Genomic DNA, 23,333 nt, shown 5'->3' on the forward strand with positions numbered 1-23,333 from the left:
CCCTAGATTTCCACGAAGCTCCCTCGCCTACAGCTTTCCTCCGCTCACCACCACGCTGATCTCCCAAGCCACTCACGGCACCCAGCCCTGTGGCCTCACCACACAAAGCTTTTAGCAGCAGCTGCCACCTCACTTTCCAGCAACGACTCGCCCAACTCTAAACCGGCTCCTCTCATACCGCGCTGAGGAAGCTGAGAAAGAAACACTCCCAGAGCGCATGCGTACAACCGTAGTCATCAAACCCCTACCAAAGACCGCAGCCGCCTTCCGTATGCGTGACTAGAACTGTCAAGCCGCTTTCTACGCCGATTGGTTTTTCTCTACGGGCGCACGACAGAGGGGAAGTGAGAAATGCGACAGGTTTGACACACGGCGGCCGCCGTAGCGGAATGGGTGCGGTGAGGAGCTTGCGAACTGCGCATGAGTGAACTGCTGTGTTGGAGGCTGTTTGGGACAGCAGTCGGTGCTGGAGGGAGTGAGAGACAAGAGGTGTGCCTTCCGCAGGGAAAAGACGCTTTGTGGCTTCTGTCCGGCACCCCTCAGTAATGCTGAGCCTTTAAACCTAAGTATGGTTATTAGGAAGTAGGACTTACTGAAGTTTAATATTGGGTTTAACCCGTTTAAGATTGGGTTGAAGCGAAGCTATTTTTCTCCTGTCCATCCTCTCAGGGCGGCTATATTACTTCCCCTCCTGCATCTCCACTTCTCAATGCACCAACGTGTGGTTACACCCTTTCTTCGGGTGTAAATCGTAGATCTGTTATGCAGTAACCGTCTTGCTTGCCTTCAAGGAGCTGTGTGCCTTTTCACTGTCTTAATCTTTAGACGAATTATAAAGCTCTCAGTCCGTCTTTAGATTTCGAAGCGGGTTTATGCTCTCTGTTGTGAGGGGGGGATCTGCTTAATTCATGAGGAAAAGTAAGAAAGGGTTTGCATTTTTAACCTTGGGCTCTGAATAGCAGCAGTACAATCCTAAACAGGGTCACACCCTTCTAAATTAATTTAAGTCAATGGGATTAGATAGGTGTAACTCTTTAGAACTATACTGTAAGTAGAGTACTGCTTGTCTTGTATGTGACCCAACCAAACACATACATACCATACCATAATATAAGCTAAAACTATTAAACATATGACTTTAACTATGATTTCAGCCACAGGATTGCCCAGGCCCTATATTTCTGTCCCTAGCATGGGGCCAGCAAATAAAGATGTAAAATTTCCAGAAAATTTTGAAGCATGGAAAAAAACCCAGTTTTTTTCAGGCCGCGGGGAAACGGAAATTTTCAGAAAAATTGAAAAAAATGCTACATTAGCACTTCTTTTTTCTTTTTCAGGCTGAAAGTCATTCTGTTACTTTAGGAACATAAAATATGACTATGGACAATTTTACTTGGTATGAAATTATCACAACTAGCTGAGCTCTGAGCTCTGAGCTCTGAGCAGGAGCAGGAGAGAGAGCTGTGAGAGAGGAAGCACCTTGCCAGAGGCAGAGGAGACCAGCTGAGCTCTGAGCAGGAGCAGGAGAGAGAGCTGTGAGAGAGGTGAGTGGGTTTCTTTTACTTGCTTTCAGCTGAGAGAATTCAGCTAAGGATATTTTGTGGGAAAACTGTGTTTAGCAGTGTGTGGTTTCTTTTACTTGCTTTCAGCTGAGAGAATTCAGCTAAGGATATTTTGTGGGAAAACTGTGTTTAGCAGTGTGTGGAAGCACTTAGAGTTCTTGCAGAGTCCTGGCTGATTGAGTGTGGGAGAGGAACGGGCACTGTTTGACTGGGATTGCCTGTAATTGAGAGGAAGTGGAAGGGGCATTGTTTTGCCTGTGATTGAGTGCCTGGGTGAATTTGAATTTGAATAGCTGCTGCCTGACCTCTGCTGGGGGAGGCCTCTATTTAAGGAAACACCTTGGCAGAGGCACGAGCCTCTGGCACGAGCCGAAGGGTGAGCTAAAGGGCTCTTTGCCTGTGGCTCTTAGCCTAGGGACTCTTAGACTAGGGGCGCTGTAAGAAGCCCAAAAAGAGCCAGAAAGACAAGGCCCTAGGCTCTTTGTCTTTCCCGTAAAATAATTTGACTTGATAACAAAACCCACATAAATACCAAGGGTTTAAAAGGGGGATTATATTTATTTATTTTAAAAGAATTATGAAGCCAGAATGCCAGCAGGGGGTTGGGGGCTATCCAGTGTTTTGCACGGAGTGTCACATGTATGACTATCTGCCCACTGGGCAGAAGTCTTGGGTGTGTCCTCGGTGCAAGGAGCTCCTGGTTCTCAGGGAACGTGTGTGCTCCCTTGAGGCCAAGGTGGCTGACCTGGAGAAGCAGAGACAGTCAGCTAGGCACACAGAAAAGACTCTCGGGGACTTGTTAGCTTCGTCCCACTCTGGATCTGGCAGCCCCGCTGCTGTCAGGGAGCATGAGGGTCTAGGGGAAACAGGGCACCATGCTGAGGATAAGGGGAATGTGCCCTCAGAAGGGACCTCTTCCCCAGCTGGTGAGCGGCTCTCCTTTTGCACCAAGGAACCATCCCTGAGCAGGGTGGGAGGGGGGCTCTTGGTAGTGGGTGATTCGATCCTTAGGCAGGTAGACAGCTGGGTGGCGAACCCGCGTACTGACCGTATGGTGACTTGCCTGCCTGGTGCGAAGGTAGCGGACATTACGCGTGTTTTAGATAGGCTGGTAGATAGTGCTGGGGAGGAGCCAGTGGTCGTGGTGCATGTCGGCACCAACGATGTGGGGAAATGCAGTCGTGAGGTCCTGGAGGAGAAATTTAGGCTGCTGGGCAGGAAACTTAGGTCCAGGACCTCCAAGGTAGCCTTCTCAGAAGTGTTACCTGTTCCACGCGCAGGGCCGGAGAGACAGGCAGAGATCAGGAGTCTCAATGCGTGGATGAGACGATGGTGTAGGGGGGAAGGGTTCAGGTTTGTTAGGCACTGGGATACTTTTTGGAACAAGAGGGAGCTGTACAGGCGAGACGGTCTCCACTTGTCCCGAGAAGGAACCAGGCTGCTGGCACTTAAAATCAAAAAGGTGGCAGAGCAGCTTTTAAACTGAATATTGGGGGAAAGCCGACAGGAGATGAAAAGTCTCTGGTTCGGGTTGGCTCATCTGAGAGAGGTGAGGGGGTACCGGTTGCTTTTCTACAGGGAGGTGGATTGAAATTGTCCACAGAGGCCATGGCTGGTGACATGGACTGCCGGACAACGACTCGAGATAGCAAGAGGAAGGATGCAGGCTTAACTTGTAAGGGAAATTACAGCTGTTTCTATACAAATGCTAGAAGTGTCCGAGGTAAAATCGGGGAGTTGGAGTGCTTGGTGTCGGAGGGAAAAATAGACATTGTGGGTATTTCTGAAACTTGGTGGGATGAGGAAAATCAGTGGGACACAGTGATTCCCGGTTATATATTATATCGGAAGGATAGGGGGGGAAGGGTTGGAGGTGGGGTAGCTCTGTATGTCAGAGAGGGTATAAAGTCTAGAAAGATTGAGAGGCTAAGTGAATTGGATTCGCTTCTGGAAGTTCTATGGGTTGAAATAGGGGGGCCAAAAGGAAACTTAACACTGGGAGTTTGTTATCGCCCACCAGATCAAAAGATAGAGGAGGATTATAAAATGATGAATGCCTTAAAGATAGCAACTAGACAAAAACACTGTGTAATAATAGGTGATTTTAACTACCCACACATTGATTGGGTCAATATGTGTTCTAGTCGGGAAAAAGAGATTGAGTTTCTAGACACTCTAAATGACTGTGCTATGGAGCAGATGGTCACGGAACCTACCAGGGGAGAGGCGATCCTTGATTTGGTCCTAAGTAACACTCAAGACCTGGTGAGAGATGTAAAAGTGATTGCACCGCTTGGAAACAGTGATCATAATGTTGTTGAGTTCATCATTTGTACAAATAGAGAATTGGCCAAAAAGACTCACACAACCATTTTTAACTTTAAAAGGGGTAATTTCTCTGATATGAGGGGACACGTGGGGAGGAAACTGAAAGGAAAAGTAGAAAGGGTCAAAACAATTGGGGAAGCTTGGGATCTATTTAAAACTACGATCCTAGAAGCTCAAAAAATATATATTCCGCAGGTTAGGAAAGGCACAAACAGGTATAGGAAAAAGCCTGCATGGTTAACAAACAGAGTAATGGAGGCTGTAAAAAGTAAAAAGAATTCCTTTAAGCAGTGGAAAGCTAGTCACAGTGAGGCTGATAAAACGGAACACAGGCTATGGCAAATAAAATGCAAGTCTGAGGTCAGGCAGGCAAAAAGGGAATATGAGGAGCATATAGCAAAAAACGTAAAAACCAACAATAAAACTTTCTTCAAATACATTAGAAACAGGAAACCAGCCAGGGAGGCAGTGGGGCCCTTGGACGACCAAGGGGTAAAAGGAGTATTGAAGGATGATAGGGAAATGGCTGAGAAGCTAAATGCATTTTTTGCCTCCGTCTTCACTGTGGAAGATGAGAAGTGCTTGCCCACTCCAGAACCACTGATTTCAGGAGGGGTGTTGGAAGACCTGAGTCAGATTGAGGTGATGAGAGAGGAGGTCCTAAAACTGATAGACAACTTAAAAACTGAAAAATCACCAGGCCCAGATGGCATACATCCGAGAGTTCTGAAAGAACTCAAATGTGAACTTGTAGATCTCCTGACAAAGATATGTAATCTTTCCTTAAAATCTGCCTCCATTCCTGAGGATTGGAAGGTAGCTAATGTCACTCCCATCTTTAAAAAGGGTTCCAGAGGAGATCCGGGAAATTACAGGCCAGTCAGTCTGACGTCGATACCGGGTAAATTGGTGGAAACCATTATTAAGGAAAGAATTAGTAGGCACATAGATGAACAAAACCTATTGAGGCAGACTCAGCACGGTTTCTGTAAGGGAAGATCTTGTCTCACTAACCTGTTAGTGTTCTTTGAGGGGGTGAACAAACATGTGGACAAGGGGGATCCAATAGATATTATTTACCTTGACTTCCAGAAAGCTTTTGATAAAGTTCCTCATCAAAGGCTCCTAAGTAAGCTCAAAAATCATGGGATAGAAGGACAAGTCCTTTTATGGATCAAAAACTGGCTAGTTCATAGAAAACAGAGAGTGAGTGTAGGTGGGCAATTTTCTCAGTGGAGGGTGGTAAGCAGTGGGGTACCGCAGGGATCAGTACTTGGTCCACTGCTTTTTAACTTGTTCATTAATGATTTGGAGATGGGAGTAAGCAGTGAAGTGGCTAAATTTGCGGATGATACAAAGTTGTTCAGGGTGGTGAAAACCAGTGAGGATTGTGAGGCACTCCAAGGGGATCTGTCAAGGATGGGCGAGTGGGCGTCAACATGGCAAATGGGGTTCAATGTGGCCAAGTGCAAGGTGATGCACATTGGAGCCAAAAATCCTAAATATAAATACACATTGATGGGGTCTGAACTGGCAGAGACTGAGCAAGAGAGAGATCTTGGAGTTGTAGTGGATAACTCACTGAAAATGTCGAGACAGTGTGTGACTGCAATAAAGAAGGCCAATGCTATGCTGGGGATTATTAGGAAGGGTATTGAAAACAGATCAGCCAATATAATAATGCCCCTATATAAATCAATGGTGAGACCTCATTTGGAATACTGTGTGCAGTTCTGGTCACCACACCTTAAAAAGGATATTATAGCTTTGGAAAAAGTGCAGAAAAGGGCAACTCGAATGATAAAAGGGTTGGAACACTTTCCCTATGAGGAAAGGTTAAAGCGCTTAGGGCTCTTTAGCTTGGAGAAAAGACGACTGAGGGGTGACATGATCGAGGTTTATAAGATTATGCATGGGAAAGAGCAGGTAGAGAAAGAGGTACTTTTCTCCCTTTCTCACAATACAAGAACTCGTGGGCACTCCATGAAACTGCAGAGCGGTCGGGTTAGAACGGATAAAAGGAAGTACTTCTTCACCCAAAGAGTGATTAACACTTGGAATTCACTGCCACAGGAAGTGGTGGGTGCTACAAGCATGGACGGCTTCAAAAGGGAATTAGATAAGCATATGGAGCAGAGGTCCATCAGTGGCTATTAGCCACAAGGTATAGCTAGGGGCTCTGGGGCAAGTGATGCTCTGTCTTCTTGGTGCTTGGGGGGGCGTCAACAGTGGGAGGGCTTCTAATGTCCTGGCCCCACTGCTGGACCTCCTGATGGCACTGGTATTTCTGGCCACTGTGTGACACAGAGTGTTGGACTGGATGGGCCTTTGGCCTGATCCAACATTGGCGTCTCTTATGTTCTTATGTTCTTATGTTCTTATATTAAATTATTTACACAAAGGTTATAAAGATAAACTAATGTAGCTAAATGATTCAGTTTTCTGGAATCAGATAAATGAAAACTCTTACCTTTTTAAATATACTTTCAGGTCCTTTTTGTTGCTCTGTAGTTTCTTCCAATGCTTTGAGGCCTAGTAAAACCTGAGTGCCAGTATACCCACCCACGTGCAAAAACAAAACTGAAAACTTTTTCTTTTCTTGTGACGATAGCACCTCCTAAAGGAAGAAATGCATCTTGGTCTTGCATTGGAGAGTTCAGTTTGTAACCGAGGACTTGCTTGTCCTCAGTGTGCAGAAATTAGATTAATCTGATACCATAAATATTTTTTAGAAATGATTTGGAAAATATTTGAACACCTTGTCTTAGAATATTTTATTCATCATGTAAAAATAAAACGTTCCATAATAATTTCTTTCTTTTCTTTTTTCAATTATTCCAATTTTTCAGAAAAAAAACCAAAAAAGGCTTCAGGGAAAAAACAGTTTTTTCCTGAATTTTTCCATTTTTTTTCCAGGCCTTCACATCTCTACCTGCACACCCATCCTCCAATCAGCCAGAAAAGCGGGGTAGAAATTTAATCAATCAATCACTCTTGTGCTGGATGTTTCAAGGTGGGAACCACCTGTCAGCAACAAGCCTCACTGGTCAAGGGCTTTGCCCACTTTCCTGAAACATGTTGTGGGTGCCACATTGGGGAATAGTGCTCAGAAAAATCACAGATTTTATGTCAAAGAGCCACATGTGGCTTTTGAGCCACTGAGTATCACTGGAATAGAGTATGAAAATGTGTTGCTTTGTTTCTTTGAAAAATCATAAGCTAGAGGATGCCAGATGAAATTTAATAGACATTTTTAAAAATGAGAGTTCACTTTTGTGCAGAACTTACTTCCTCGGGATATTGTGACTGACAATGTAGTTGCGTTGAAAACAGACAGCTTAGAAAGTAATACCCTTAGTCTGAATACGTGTTAAAGATGTACTCCTGCAGTTACTATTTGAAGTAGCCAGTGTTTAACCAAAGTGAATGTGGAATACCAAACTGTATGGCTCATAGCCTGTCCTCACTTGTAGTTTCATGACTCTAACACTGTATTTGTTCATTCTCTGTATCTGTGCTCTAGAGAAATAAAGAGCAAAGGAAAAGTGTACAATACATATCTGAAGGGTTTTTTAAAAAAGTTTTGCATTAGTTCTACTGCCTTCAGATGTGATCTATGTTTATGTTGTCAAATAATGTTTTCCACTAATGTATCCTGTTGTTTCAGGCTTGCGGCTATGAGGATTAACCAAAATACTGTATTACGGGGGAAGAGAGTGGCTTTGGTACCGTACACGTCTGCTCATGTACCAAGGTAGGAAACAGATTTTCTCTCCCCATCACAAAAAAAATAGTCGTGTGACTTAGCAGGTTAAATGTTCTTTCTCAATTTTAAACGTTCGGGGGGGAAAGAAATATTTATAATATTTCATTTCTATTGAGAAAAGAACATATAGGGACATGTTCTTACCCGCCAGGCTCAGGGTACCTGCAGCTGCCCAGATTGAGCTACTTCATTGAATTAATGGGATATGTATATAGTTGTAGAATTTGAAATAATAGTTTTCCACATATAGTATATAGAAAGTAGGTATTGTTTCCAGTTAATTCTCCGTATTAAAATGAGTGAATAACTCCATAATATGTCCAGCTCTGAAACCTTCAGAGATAGACAACATCACAGTATAAGAGAGAAGGGAAAATATATTAGATTACTCATAATATATTTGATTACTCATAAGCAGTAAAGCAGAGGGTTCTGGCAATGATGGAGAAGTGCCCTACAGCCTTGTTAATGGCTGTCGGAAACTGGAATGGGAAGGGTACTGTAACGATTCCATGTTTTACTGTGTGTGTGTTTAAAAGTTTGGTTGGCATAGCTGTGTGAGGAATCTAGAGTGCTGGACAAGCAAGGGATATGATTGGTGAGTGACAGAGAGGGGGAGGGGTTTTTGGAATGGATGCTGTGTGGATGATTGGAATGTCTATCTGGTGTGTCTGTTAGGCATGCCAGTTGAGTAAAACAGTTAGTCAGAGCAGAGTGTGCTGTGTAAAAGCAGTTGATATGAGTTTTGTCCTGAGGACTCTGTGTGAGAAGTTTTCCTGTGTGAAATATAAGAGTAAAGTCTCTGTGTTAAGCAGACGGTTAAGTTCTGTGTTATAAGAGTTACAATTGAAAGCTGAGAATCTAAGAAAAAGTACAGTGAAAAGTGTTACAAAGTTGCTTTAACCTCCCTGTCAGTAAAGGAGAAGCTGGTGAGAGACACCAAGCATTTGTTCAAATCCTTCCCAGTACGGTTTACATTGTTTACCCTCGTATTTATGTTTTCTTTAAATAAATCCTAATTCCTTCAAGTATACCAGCAGCAAATAATCCTTCCTCAGACCACATAGACCTTCATGAATGCCTAAGACCCATGGTACACCTACCCTGTGGAAAATATTATCGGAAAAGGTTTGGGAAAACCTAGATTTCCCTGGTGGCAGCCAGAAAACCCTACAGAGTAAAACTGAAAGAACATTTTAAAGTAAAACTAGACCTCCCCAAATAAGAGGTCGTCATCACAGGCACCTTCTGCTGAAGCATGATAAAGCAGTGCCTGACTGCTTCTTACTCTCTGTCCCTATTTCAGTGTCATTTGTATTGATTTTTGATCCTTTGGAAACAGCAATTTTGGCTAAAAAGTGAGATAAAAACATAACATAAAATGCTGGGAGCTGACTTTTATACAAAGATAGATATGTACATTGCAAGGTATCAGTATGCTTCTATCATTTGTTTCATGCCTCTGTAATATTTCTAGATAAAGTGAATCCTGGCTTACTTATTTGGGAAATGGAGCAAGGTTTATAGTCATTGTCTGATCCTTACAGACTGATATTTATATGTCTTCATACATGAGTTGAAGATAGGTGAGTTCTCCAGCTTACTGCCAGGATATATAGTGTGATGATCTGAAGAGGGTATGTTTCCTTTCTTGCTTTTCTCACTAGATACCATGAGTGGATGAAATCAGAAGAGCTACAGCGCCTGACTGCATCTGAGCCACTAAGCCTGGAACAGGAATACGAGATGCAGTGCAACTGGCAAGAAGATACAGACAGTGAGGCTTCTGAATATTTGCCAGGGCTTGAGAATGGAGTATTGAGCCATCTACATTGTTAAGTGCTACTTAGGTTGTATCTGAGAACCATACATAACAAATGTATGTGATCAGGGTGCCACCAAGTGATTGTAACTGATATTTTCATGTGAAAGTTTAGCAGCTTCTCAGCACAATGTGGTGATACCCAGTTTTCCTGTTTGGATTGTGTGAACATTGCTTTACCCTTAGGAATTGACTATGGACAAAACTATGCACCCAGAACACCCAGACATGTCAAACACTGGTCAGTTGATTGGTCAAGTATTAGGTTGACTGCCTATCATCTAACCACAGAAGAATTCCAAAAAGCCAAGAACGCTACCCAGTCTGTAGCAGCTTCTTTCTTTTTTCCTGCAGTGGTTAAGTACAGCCCTAGCAGCCCAGCAAACCCTCTACTTATTTCCTTCTGTAACCACAGACAACTGTGAATGGGACCAGAGTTATTTAAAAGTTACTCATTTCAAAATAGAAGTTAACTATTTGCTGTTGTAAGTAACATAACGATGAGACTTACTGATTACTGAAATATTGTTTTCATTGTTGTTGTTTTAGAAATACTGTACTAAAATGCCCAACCTCAATCTGCAATAAGATAACTTTCTCACAATCACTTTTGGGTGATCTAGACGTTTTGCTCCACAGTGTAAAATCCTTTTTGCGTATAGTTGTAGCAGAGAGACGCAATTGATTCTTAGCTTCTGCATCCCTATGCTACTGTGTTTAAGGTATAGATTTTTTGGGGGGGGGAATCCAGTGAGTATTAGATGATTTTATTTTATGGCTCTGCATTCAGGCCTGCATCTTCATAGTATTCCTGCTAGCCCGTAGTAGTCTATGTGGGCATGAGTTCCCCTTGTAATCTTAAAAGATTTGGTTCCTTTGGCTGATAGCAGGTGCAGCTGGTTGCTTGGTACCAGTTGTATTCACGGATCTACAATTCTGGTTTGGCTTATTAGCCTGTTTATTTGTGATTGCCACTCACCCCATTCCTTGCATGTCCTAGAAAACTTGGGGTAGAGGTTTGTCTCCATGCTTGAATCTGAAGTGAGTAAGTCAGTTCTCTGCCTCTTTTTGAAGCCCTGCTCTAAGCAAGATGAGACCCAACCCATCCAAAATTCTTTCCCCTCCAAAAAAGGATTCTGAGGAAGTGTGAGGTCTCTCGTATCACATAGTTGGATCTGCTGTTTTATTTTCCCAGAATGCACATTTATAATACTTGATACAGAGAAGTGGTCCAGGCAGTCAGCCACAGAGGAAGACTGTATGGTGGGAGATGTAAATTTGTTCCTCACTGATTCTGAAGATCCAACACTGGGAGAGATTGAAGTCATGATTGGAGGTAAACTAGTACTTCAGTGATTTGTTCCTCCTTCTGCCATCTAATGCTAAGGCGTTCAGAAAAGGGTTTCAAAAATCACCTGTTTTAATCATCAGGAACAGGCAGGTATGGCTGAAGCCAGCCAAAATACAAGTGGGTTGTGTGCAGGCATGTTTGTGGCACTGCAGTTTCAACATGGCATACTGTTAAACTCCTGGTCATGAGACTCCCAACAACACTCTCTTTGGCAGTGATTTGTTTATTGAGATCTCAGCATGATCCAGATTAGAGCAGTACTGTGTCAGAACTGAGGTTTTTGGCAGTAACCTCTACAGATATAGGCAATTCGAATATAGGGTGTGTGTTCCCCCCCCCCCCCGGGCTTATCCAGTCGTTTCACACAGCCATCCCGCCTAAGCCGTTAGCATCTACACCCACCCATAAGTTCCAGTTGTGTTATCTAAGATAGCAAGGTTTGCACAGAGTTTGCTTCAAGGTCATCTCCGTGGAGAGGCATGTCTTGGGAAAAGTTACAATAGCTACTACAAAGGTGCCACACTCATACCCGCACGCACGCACACACACCCTCAGGAATTCCCCTTTCCCCCATAACTATGGCAAATGATGCAGAGTTTGATGCTGAGTTTGACACATACAAACCATCCTTAGGTGCTTAGTGCAGACTTCTTCCCAGTGTCCAGCAGTTATCAGATTTTATATTCGTCTTCCTTAAGTTTTCAAAAGCTAAGCATAGAGCATGAGCAGCTGATGTACTATCTCACGATCATTAGAGGGCTGAGATCAAACCTTTCCTGAGCTGTAAAGCTCAGTCACTCACACTCTACCTAGCCTACCTCAGAGGGCTGCTGAGGATACAATGGGAGGGGGCAGAGGACAATGTATACCCTTGAGTTCCCTGAAAGAAGAGAGAGATAAAATTGTTTTTTTTTTTTGGTAAACAAATTTTATTTTTCTCAGGAATACAACATGTAAGATTAAATCATTTCATTCTATCAATTGTCTACCCCATTCCCAGTTCCTCCCCTCCCTCCAATGGCTTCCCACAATGCTTCCACCCCTGCACCAAATTACTTCATATCATCAACAATATCAGTTTCTTATCATTACAATCTAAAGATAACATCATTTGACTTAATATTGATCTAAACATATTAAGTTTTGTTTCACATCCCAGTTCTTTTCCAGATATATTTTAAAGTCACTCCATTCTTGAAAAAACACGTCGTCTTCTTTGTTATTCAACTTCTTTGTAATTTTTTCCATCTCTGCCATGAACAGAACTTTATGTATCCAGTCTCTTAAATAGGTCTGTGCCTCAAAACATTTCCATTCTGTAAAAAGGTGCACAAGAAGCGGTTAATTTTTAACCCCAGCCGCCCAGTCTCCAGCTTGGTAAGCGCAAAACTGCCGCAGCACCTTCTGGCTAGACGGAACAGGAACACACAAAGGTCAAACGCCAGCTTCCCCTCGAGAGCCAGCTCTCCTTTACCGTAAATCATTGCGAGGGTGGAGGAATACGGCAGTGCCTGGGCTTGCCGATAAATTCCACCTTCGTGGGACTAGAACATATTTATATGCTGGAGATACCGCAGGCTGAGTTCTTAATCATGTACAGGACAGGGAACTCGGCCTGTTTGTTTGCCGAGTCCCATGTGCTAACAATGGGAATCACGCAACACATGAATGATTGGGTAGGACCCTTCCCCTGCCCTGTCTTTTTATCCACAGTTAAACTGACACTATGTCCATTTTCTGCAACACAGACAACTGCTCGGGGCAACTGTCCCCTCACTGTACCCACTATTCTCACAGAACCAGTATGGACATCAGAGGAAGGCAGCGGCCTCTATGCCCGGTCGTTGGGTATCCAGAGGAACTGGTTGGCCACAGTGTGAGACAGGATATTAGACTGGATGGACTATTGGACTTCTGGTCTGATCCAGCAGGGCTCTTCAACAGTGTTCCCTCTAAGCTGAGTTAGTGTGAGCTAGCTCACAGGTTTTTTAGCCTCCAGATCACATATTTTTGTCTTAGCTCAGAAGGGATGGCTCCAGAGCAAACTAATTTATGCAGTAGCCAAAGCACTCACTCACAACTTGAATGCCAGAAGCTCACAAAGTAGAATTCTTGCTCATAAGACTCCACAGCTTAGAGGGAGCATTGCCCTTCATATGTTCTTACGTTCTCTATTTTCAGTCTACCTCACTCCCCCGGCCACAAGCACCTGGCTGGATACTCCTTATTTGTTAAGAACCTTTATAAGAACATTTTTTGTTGTTGTTGTTCAGTCGCACAGTCGAGTCCGACTCTTTGCGACCCCATGGACCAGATCACGCCAGGCCTTCCTTTTACAAATAAGCTTCGTCTTATTCTTATTGACATAAAATCCGGCCAATTCTCCAAAGTCCTTTATTTTTTGGAATAGTAACGGTAATTTGTCTGTCGGGTTTTGCACAATGAACATTACATCATCAGCAAATGCTCGATATTTGTATTTAAGTCTTTTGTGTGTCAGTCCCGTTATCTCTTGATCTTGCTGTATTTTTTGTAGAAGTATCTCCAACACCCAGATAAATAATAACGGTGATAGGGGACAACCCTGTCTGGTGCCTTTCTGTACCTTGAAGCTATCAGTCAGTTCTTTGTTTACATTCAGTTTAGCTCTTTGTTCAGAATAGATAGCTTCAATGCAGTTTCTAAAGTGTTGTCCCACTTCTATTTTTTCCATCATTTGCAGCATAAACTTCCAGTTGAGATTGTCAAATGCCTTTTCGGCATCGACAAATAAAAAAGCTACTTCTTGTTCAGGGTGTTTCTCATAATATTCAATTGCGTCCATTACTATTCTTACATTGTCTCTGATCTGTCTCTTTGGTAAAAAAACAGCTTGGTCTTCTGAAATCACTGTTTGTAAATAGTTTTTCACCCTCTCTGCGATAACTTTTGCAAAAATCTTGTAAGAGAGAGATAAAATTGTAACAGAGAGATAATGTGCCTTCTCCTAGTCTAAACAAAATTGTCTATGAGAATGAGAGATTCCTGTTCTGGACAGACCTAGAAACTGTCAAAAGCTTTGTTAACTAGCATCCACGGGGAACGAGGGTTGCTGTTAACAAAGCTTTTACCTGGCTGCAGTCCAGCGAATTGAGTGGCTCTTGCCCAAATCACTTAACTAGCTAGCAGCTGATAGCGTCTTGCAGCATCTGTCTGAGTCTCTTGGCTGCCATCACTCGGCCAGTTTCCAGCTGAGTGAGCTGGGCACTACCCAAGCAAGTCACTTGGCTAGTATGAGTGACTCAGGCAGCAAACTAGTTCACCAGGTGCCAGTTAATGAAGCTTTTATTATTATTATTATTATTTGTTCTCTTTTTCAGAGGTCAGCTACCGTGGCAGAGGTTTTGGTAAGGAAGCCACTCAGATCATGATGTCCTATGGTAAGGATGGGGGTGCTGGTGGATCTAAATAGGGAGTAACAGAAGCATGTTCATCCCTTGGCTGCTGTATATTTGTGAAGGAGGGAATCAGCAGAGAATCACTAATGGCAGAATGTAGGAAATTCTACAAAAGTCTTGCTTGTTTTTCAAGTCGCAGATTGTATAGACAACTTCTTTAAACGTTTTACAAATCAAGGGGAGGGGTATGTTTGCATGAAGATTCCAGTTATTAATTTAGGCTGTCTTCTAAATCCGTTAATCTTTCTTTACTGTAATTCCAGTGACAATTATCTTCTGCCATGTTTCAAGTCTCTTCCTTCCCTTGTGCAAAATTGGGAGTAAATTTTCTAAATGTTGCATTTTAAAATATGTCAGACTGCTGTCTGGAACAGCCAGCTTTGAATCCCCACTGTGATCTGGAAGCCAGGGAAACCCTGGGGAATGCACAAATGCACCACAATGCTATGGGAAAGCATGGAAAATAAACCGTTTCCATCAGCATTGGACAAAGGAGTGAATAACCTGTGTGGAAATGGTAATAGAAACAGCAGTTACAAGCAAGACCTTGAACAAAGAATATCTATGCACAGATCTGCATGATTCTGTCTTTTTTTTTTTTAGAAGCCTCATTAATACTACTGGTATAAGAAGTTGTGGAATCTCATTTGCCTGTGAACATTATTCACAGTGTGTTTTTTGTAGATGAGGGATGTGCTTATTTCTAATCTTTTTGTCTTATAGGAATGACACGGCTGGGACTCATCACCTTTGAGGCTAAAATAGGATTAGAAAACAAAGCCAGTATCAGGATGTTTGAAAAGCTTCATTTTAAGGAGGTGCGACAGATAATTGTCTTGTCAGCTGCATGCAAAATAGTATTTGTTCCAGAAAATGAGTTAATTTGGATTCTGTTCTGTATTGTGTAGGTGGGAGTAAACAGTGTCTTCCAAGAAGTTACTCTCAGACTAAGGGTGGATGAACAAGAGAGAGAATGGTTGCTTGAGGAAACCAGCCATGTGGATGAAAAAAATTACAATGACATGAAACTGCAGAATTGGGCTTGTAATAGCTGACAGCATTTCTGGATGCATGGGCTTCCTAACTCTCCCCCAAGACTGGATTTCAAAGCATCAGTGACAACCGAAAACACTATGAGACTGTACTGGATCAGAATTTAAACTGTTCTTCTTCTACTGTCCATACCCCCAAAGTCCAATTTCATTGCAATGAATTACTTCTTAGTTCATAGTTAATAAATAAAACTGAATACATTCAACATTTGTTTACAGTGTGAACACCATATTACATTGTATTATGTGGCTCCCTTAGGCTTCAACCCTCTCGCCATGCATGAAAACTATGCTTAAAGTACATCAGTTTGTGTTTGTACACGCACCTAATCAAAACAAAAAACACCCCACCATCTGAGCAATTCTTTCATTCCGAGAGTCAAGAAATAGTCCTGAAAACAGGAGCTTGGGGAAATAATGTACTGCTTTATATTCCCAGCTCTCCAGCAGTGATGCTTCAATGAACTCCTGAGGAACTAAATGGGAGACAGAGAAAGCACAGAAGACTCTGAGACAAGGGGTTGGAGCCAGTGGAAGGTTTCTTGGCAGGGAACTGGATTTTTTGACAATTCTCTCCCTCTGTAGTAGACCTTGACTGCCTTTCAGTACTGTTCAGGGCAAGGGCTGTCCCCTCAGGAACAGCATTTCAGAGCCATTGGGGGCCAAGGTAAGAGCACTGATGTTCCATCAGTGGAAATCTTCAGTGAATCAAAGCCTCTCTCTTTTCTTGTTCAGAAGTTTCCACAGTGTGAAATCTTATTAATGTTGTTACAGAAAACCCAGTTCTCAAGGGGATTTGGGAATAGAATGTGTGACTAATACTCATTTGGCAGTCCTTGGTCAGTAGGGCTGTTCATTCGGGTCTACCCAAGTTGAAAATATACCTGGAAAACACCTTATTGGTATTTTTCGGGTATATTTCGGCATCCCAAATTATCCAGGTTTGCTCGGGAAAACTGGAGAAAGAATCCTGAAAATATCCCAAATATATTTGGGGATTACCAGTAAATCTGAAAACAGAGGAGAGGCTGGAGCAGACTGTTCCCACCTCTCAGCGGTTTGTCAGGCTTCTACTGTAGAAGGCAGCCCGAGGAGCAAGATTGGCTGTGCCAGGGTGAGTAGACTGTTCCCACCAGCTCAGCTTGGGGCTGGCTTCTCGTGCAGCTCAGTTTAAACGAGGCTGCAGGAGAAACTGTCCCAACCAGGATCAGCATGCCTTGGGGAGTGATCTCCCCGAGGCATGCAGATCCTGGGTCTGGCTTCTCCTGCAGCGTGGTTTCAACCAGGCTGCAAGAGAAGCCAAGTCAGGCCCAGGATCAGGCTGGCCTTTTTACAAATCCAGTATTTTTCTTCTTGGGTCTATTTAGGGTTGCCAAGTCGCGGCGGGGGATTGTATGCCTTCACAGAATCCGTGCCGCAGGGACGGCGAGATGCGTTGCATCTGCTGTCCCCAGGATGTGATGCTACGCGTCGCTCTGGCAACGGGGCTCCAACGCATCACTCTGGCAACGGGGCTCCCCTCCAACGGGCCGCCATCAGCTCGCCGAAACCCCGCCCCTATAGTGTGGATTTTCAAGGGAAGGTGCTGTCATCACCAGTGGTGTCATTGATGGCATCACAGCAACCCCTCATTTTAAAAAAGGCAGCACTAAAACATTGATATATCACTGGAGCACTGTAACAATAGGCTTAACAAGTTCTCTGGATTCCCAGCTTTTTTTTTTTTTTAGTAAGTCTCTAACCCTTTCTCTTGCAGAGATATTTCATTTTCCTTATATCTCCATGAGGGAAGAAGTTAGTTTTTTGTTTTTAATGAAAGCCACAAACTCAGAGAACCTGCTAAGTCCATTGTTACAAAGCTCCAGCAATATATCAGTATTTTAGTGCCATTGTTCTAAAAAGGAAAAAGCAGTCACTCATCTTTGGGGGAGAGGGGGGAGGGAGTGGTTTGACAACAGTGGATTGGCAGTCCAATCTTTGAAAAGTGTAAGAGAGGTGGGTGGGTGGGAGTGGGAGGGACAAAGAAAACTGACAGAAACATTATGCACAAGGAAAAGGGCATTTTTGTATCTTTTCAGCTTCCAGAAAAAAACATTGAGGTAAAAGTGTTCTCAAAAGAACTGGAAAAGGCACAAAAATGTGTGCAAAAGTCAGAAGATACACTGAAGCAGTATGGGGACGGATCCAATGATAAAAACCCATGTGGAAAAGCCTTTAGAGTGATAAGATTAATTTCTCCACCACCACCTTTCTGTGGGGAATAGTCATCTTGGAGGGGGAAAGCAGCTGGCTGCCAGAAGTTTTCTTTGCTGTAAAAGTTCTAGGGTTTTTGATGATGGCCTCCCAACCCTCAATCGAAACACTATCATATATTCTTGAATAACTTTTAGTATTGACTTCAAGAAAAATAAAATGAGGTTTCAGCTAAATTTATTGAAGACCAAAAGATGGGGGTACAAGTATAGCCAGAGGCTAAGTACTACTTAGAGACAGCTGGGCCTAGATCACACTGCTTACTAAGTGCAGCTAAAAGTGTTAGGCCAGAGAGATCAGAGAAACTAAGGTTGCCATTTTCCTTCAGCTCCCAGTGGGCCCTTCCTGCTGCTATTCAGCTGGGCAGCAGAAGAAGAATGGGAGTGAAATGGAGGTGTTTGCCAGCATTTCTACACACTGATGTTACTTTCAGCACAATTGGAAGTGATGTCAGTGTGTTGTTTCAATGCTCTAGCAATCAGTCAGAATGTTAGAACATTGCACTGACATCACTTTGGGTTGTGCCAATGACTTCAGCTTATCACTAGTATATTCAAAATGGGGATGTGGTTCAGAGAGGCTGGAGAGAGTTAAGAATCCACAATGCCTCATATGATCTGGGCCTGATGCACCTCTAGTTATTTCGGATGATTAGGTTGAAACTGTCAAGGTTTCAGTTTCACTTCTCTTCGTTTTCCTTCACTGCTTACCTTGCCATATATTGGGGGGAGGGAATTCCTGAGGGGAGTGTGTGTAGGTTGAGTGCTTGCCCGTAGTAGCCATAATCATTTCTCAAGTTGCGCCCTTCGGCCTGTTCTCATGGATTTGGCCTTGGAGACTCTTTTGCCAGGCTAGAATAAAGACACCATATATCTGTCAGGGTTGTCATAGTAACAGTAGGGGCCGAGTGCTGACATATGAATGGGGTGTAGGGTGCATTGAATTTTACCTATAACCTCTGAATTTCGCACACTTTCTTCAGATCTGACAAAGATCCAGTTCCTGTAGTAAGCATATCTCTAATAAAGCATCACTGCCAAAAGTGTTGTGGAGAGTGTCTTAACTGGGGATCTGACAGTTATGTACTGAAATGGTACTGAGACCAAAGGAGCACAGTTAATTTTCCACATTTTAATTTGTTTCATGCTGGAGAAACAGGTTGTTGGCATACGCTGAGGGAGCTACATGATTTTCTTGCCTGACTTCCTCCCCTTCCCTCCACAGCAACCTCATTCCCAACAGCTTCAAATGTGTCTGTTCCTTGCGAAGGCTGATAGTTTGGGCGCAAGAGAGAATTCTCATGAGCAACATAGAAATGCTCCAATGCACCCCACCAGCTGCCTCTGCCAGCATCAAGCTACCAAACCTAGATCTCTTGTCACTAACCTGCAGTGAGTGAAATACCTTTGAGATAGATGTTTGGTCTCAGAGGTTGGAGAGTCTCTTGGTTTTGACAGCTCTCAAAGCATGTGCCTTGTCCTTTCAACCCAGTACTACCCACATGTGAAAGCTCTATGGAGAATCTTCAGAGTGCATTATCATGAATGTAATGGGGTATTTCCATTAAAGGAGGTTGTTGTGACTTGTGTATTTCGAGCAATCTTCATATCCCTGTCATATTTAATAGATACACTCATAATTTTCACTCTGTGGTGTCAGGATGTGTTTGCAGATCAGCACAAGTTTCCAGGTTAGTGAGTTCCTTCAACATTACTGTTAAACTTTCTGATTGTGCTGTGGATTAGATGTATATGTATATTAGATATACACCTGCCCTTCCTAAACTGAAGGAAAACATAGCTACTAATAAAATAGCCATGTTAATGGTTTGCAATATCTTATTCATGCTGGTGTTGCTAGTTGTCCTATCTGTGTCACACATCTACAACTGTTTAGTGCTTTTAGTCACACACACACACACACACACAAAATAAAATAAAATCCTGGGCATTGTAGTTTAGTTTAGGTAACAGTTTCTGAGAATTCTGTTAGAGATTTTTAGCCTCCCCTTGTGTTTTATGGAATTAAAATTCTCAGGGTTCCTTGCGATGAGGAAATTACAGTAAAATCGGGGTATTGGAGATCTATGTTTGGTAACAGGCCCTATATGAACACCCCGTGCCAATCTTTTCTACATTTTGGATTTTTAATTTTTAATTTTTTTTTTTGCTTATATAAAACTAAAGATAGGGCATAAGAGGGAGTGGAAGGAAGATCAAAGCTGAAAGGCTCCATACAGTGGTTCCCTTTTATGCATAGAATTGAGAAGGGATTTTTCCTTCAGCTTCGACTGGTTGATGACCTTGGTGATTTATGGCTTTACTCCCGCACCCTTGCTTGGAGCACATTCCATTGTGAATGGTGTGGGCTAATCCTGGTAGTGTCGAGTGCAGAGGATGTAGCTGGATGATATTTGGATGATTTCCAGCCTTTCAGTTTTATTTATAATTATAACATGTATGATTTTGAAACCCCACCTATTAGTAGTTCTTGGAAGCAAATGAGAAGCATGCTAGAAAACTTCCACGCTCTTTGTGTTCTATCTGAAAAAAAATTGTAATAGTTTTCTTGCCTATTCTGCAGGAATGGCACAGAATTAGATTGCAAGGCTCACCATAAATAAGAAGAATTGTGCAGAAATTAAGGGTAACACAAGCTGACGCCTTTAAATATCAGCTCAGTGTTTTCCAAGAGTTTTCTCTTACTCCTTTTCCAGCACCTGGTTTTATTTTCTCTGTGAAGGATACCCTGACAATGAGTGATGCCATTCCACAGAACTCCTATCTTACTACTGGTATCCATACCCTTGCCTCATATTCTGTTACAGCAAAGGGTACACCTATTATGGGATGGACTTGGTGGATTGTTGCTAACAACCTAGCCCACTTCCCTCCCTCAGAGGCCAGATTTTCCCTCCATTTTTTTCTTATTTTTTGACTGAGCAGCCCTATTTACCATTTTTCTTCTTTTCTGAAGAACTGTGGCTGTCTCACCCTGTTACAATATGAAATTTTGCTGCTGGCTCAGCCCAGGAACCTAAGAGAAGGGTCGAGATCCCCCTTTAACTTACACCACTGAAATGGCGCTCGAGGCTTTTTAAAAGTTCAAAAATAAAATATTTTATTCAATGTAGAGGGGAAAGGTCAAGTGAAATCAGGGGTAAGATTTCTGAGGTAAATCAATATAGGCACAATTCATATGTTTCAAGCAATTGAGAGTTTCTTAAGCTTTTCACAGTGACTTAGAATCTTTAAGATGGGGGGCTTTTGTTTCAGTGTTTCTCAAACACTCCAGTATACTTTCTTGAGCATATTTGGCTCTTTTGGTTTCTAGAAGCAGTGATACTCTGTCCAGTACTCAAATTCCTTCACTAAACACACCGTGGCAGAGTGGGTCTAGCCTCACAACAACCCTGTGAGGTAGACTAGGCAGAGAGCATGTGACTGACCTAAGGTCACCCAACAAGTTTCCATGGCAGAGTGGGTCTACCCTCACAACAACCCTGTGAGGTAGACTAGGCTGACAGCCTATGACTGATCTAAGGTCAGCCCATTGAGCCTCCATGGCAGAGTAGGTTTCTCCTCCCAACAACCCTGTGAGGTAGACCAGGCAGAGAGTTGTGTTACTGCCCCAAGGACTTCCAGTGAGTTTCCATGGCAGAGCAGGGATTCAAACCCCCGTCTCCCGGAGCCCCTAGCCCAACACTACAACCATGCCGAGAGCAGAGCGCGACGAGGTCAGCTCACCAACACTAATCCACCATCTGAATCCAACCCAACCCACGCTTGAGAAAGCGGAATTTAAGGAGACCAGAACGCATGACCCATCTGCTCCACCAGTCGGCGGAAAACACCAATTCTTAGTTTTTCCCTTTTTTTCCAAATTAAGTGTCCGAGCCCGGCAGATGACTGACCTGCACGGCTCCAGCCAGAGCGCCGGCGAGGCGGCCCCGTTGCTTGTTGTCACCGAAACAAAAGGCGGCGGGGCGGGCGGAGCCACCTTTGCCGGGCATGCTTCAAAACGCACGGCGCCTCTCCCAGGCAAAGAACTCCGGCGAAAACTTCCCGCGTTCGGGCAAGGGGAGGAAAGAAACCACCTGTCTGCTGCTCGGCTCCGGCACACCCGGCTGCCCAGCCTCGGCTGGCCTCGCCTCCCCGGCGGCGGACCTGACAGCAGAGCAGCCACAGCGGCCACCAGCAAAACCCAGAAGCTGCCGCTAGAGCCCCAGGGAGGGAAAGAAGAAAGGAAGGAAGGAAGGACGCAGGGGCTGCACTAACCTGGCAGCGCGGCTTCTCCCGGGTGGGCTCGGCTGAGCAGCAGTGGCGCCCCCTCCGTCCCCGATGCCGGCGCGCTGCTGTGGGCGTCTAGCTACAAAGGCAGGGGGCAGCGGGCAGCCTTGGGCCGCGCCTTGGCGCAGGGGAAAGGAAGGCAGAGGGCGGCCTGAAGAAGGGGGCGGGGCTTCACCATGTGACTGCCCCCCCAGAGTGTCTCTCCTGGAGCGAAGTACCGGGCCGCTCCGGCAGGATGAGAGGCCTGGTTACAATACTGTGTTGATTTCCACAGTAGCTGTGGGCATAAATTCATAAACCTAAGGCAAAAAGGATTGCCCTCTTTATGATTATCTGTTCCCGGTCAGAAGTGGGAGCAACAGTTAATTTATAAATAACCCCCTCTGACACTGATGTTGTGTAATGCCAGGTCTATCAACAACAAGACCATGGTCCTTTGGTACTATCTGCTGGAGCAGAGTGTAGACCTGGCGTGCATGACCAAGACCTGGGTGCAAGAAGGGGAGATGGTAGCTCTTTCCCAACTGGCTCCTCCCGGGTTCTCTGTCCTTCATCAATCACAGACTGGGGGCGGGGGGGGAGGAGAGGCCCTATTCATTCGGGAGGCTTACTCCTTCGGGACGCTCCCGCCTCCAAGGATCGCATGCATAGAGTGTGCTGTCCTGATATGGGAAGCAGGGAGAGTCTGGAGATTTGGCTGGTGTACTGACTACAGTTCCCTGTAGCATGCGTTTGTGCGCAACCTCACAGGGATTTTCCCCCAGTGGACGCACAGCTTCTCCTTTTCTGTGCATGAGATTCCACTGGGGCGCCCCTCCCTCCCTTCCTCCAACTTAGTTGCTCCCATGCCTGCTGGTGTGAAATAGGAGCTGTCCCCAGGGTTGCTTCTACCACGCTGCAGCTGGGGTAAGGAGCAGATAGGCTCGGGCTGCCAGGGGAGGGCTGTGTGTGCAGCCTGGCCCTGGGAGCTGGCAGGGACCTCCAGCGAGCCTGTGGAGGGGGGAGGGGACACGTGGCCTGCGCTCCCAAGTCATGACCCAAGGGCCTCCAACAAGCTCGATGATGGGGGAGGAGGGGAGCGTGCAGCCTGGCCTCGGCAAGCCCATGGGGGGGAAGGCTGAGGCAGCTGCCTCAATGGGGAGAGAAAGCGTGAAGCCTGGCCCCGGCGAGCCCCTGGAGGGGGAAGGCGGGAGGAAGCACCCAGCCTGCATTCGTCCTCCAGCAGGCTCAATGGGGGATGGCCCCAGCGAGTTCAGTGGGGGGGGAGAGATGGAGGCAGCAGGCTCAATGGGGAGAGGAGAGCATGTAGCAGGCCTGTAGCTACAGTGGGGCATTTTGGGTCCAGGCCCCCCGACTTACCTCTTGGGCCTCCCGACTTAAAAAAAAATATATTGAAGAGTCTGGCTCTCTTACAGAGCCACAGCGGGCAGCCTCCATTGCAGCCAAACCCCTTTGCACCTCTCCAGCCACTTC

At 44.5% G+C, this 23,333-nt stretch overlaps 1 protein-coding gene across 5 annotated transcripts; it reads left to right on the forward strand.

Moving 5' to 3' along the window:
- The first annotated feature begins 391 nt into the window (after positions 1 to 391).
- On the forward strand, positions 392 to 15,659 carry NAT9 (N-acetyltransferase 9 (GCN5-related, putative)). Of its 5 annotated transcripts, XM_015410748.1 has the most exons (8): positions 1,525 to 1,544; positions 6,807 to 6,903; positions 7,558 to 7,644; positions 9,324 to 9,433; positions 10,674 to 10,814; positions 14,189 to 14,248; positions 14,990 to 15,084; positions 15,175 to 15,659. In XM_015410748.1, the coding sequence occupies exons 3-8, from the start codon at positions 7,568 to 7,570 to the stop codon at positions 15,319 to 15,321; spliced, it is 630 nt and encodes a 209-aa protein (XP_015266234.1). In that variant the 5' UTR covers positions 1,525 to 1,544; positions 6,807 to 6,903; positions 7,558 to 7,567; the 3' UTR covers positions 15,322 to 15,659. The 5 variants fall into 5 exon arrangements, with proteins under 5 accessions (XP_015266237.1, XP_015266236.1, XP_015266233.1 ...); XM_015410751.1 differs by lacking the exons at positions 1,525 to 1,544; positions 6,807 to 6,903 and adding an exon at positions 392 to 398; XM_015410750.1 differs by lacking the exons at positions 1,525 to 1,544; positions 6,807 to 6,903 and adding an exon at positions 431 to 489.
- Positions 15,660 to 23,333: the final 7,674 nt, after the last annotated feature.

The sequence above is a fragment of the Gekko japonicus genome, unplaced genomic scaffold (assembly GCF_001447785.1).
Source record: "Gekko japonicus isolate JY-2015 unplaced genomic scaffold, Gekko_japonicus_V1.1 scaffold15, whole genome shotgun sequence".
Classification (NCBI taxonomy): domain Eukaryota; kingdom Metazoa; phylum Chordata; class Lepidosauria; order Squamata; family Gekkonidae; genus Gekko; species Gekko japonicus.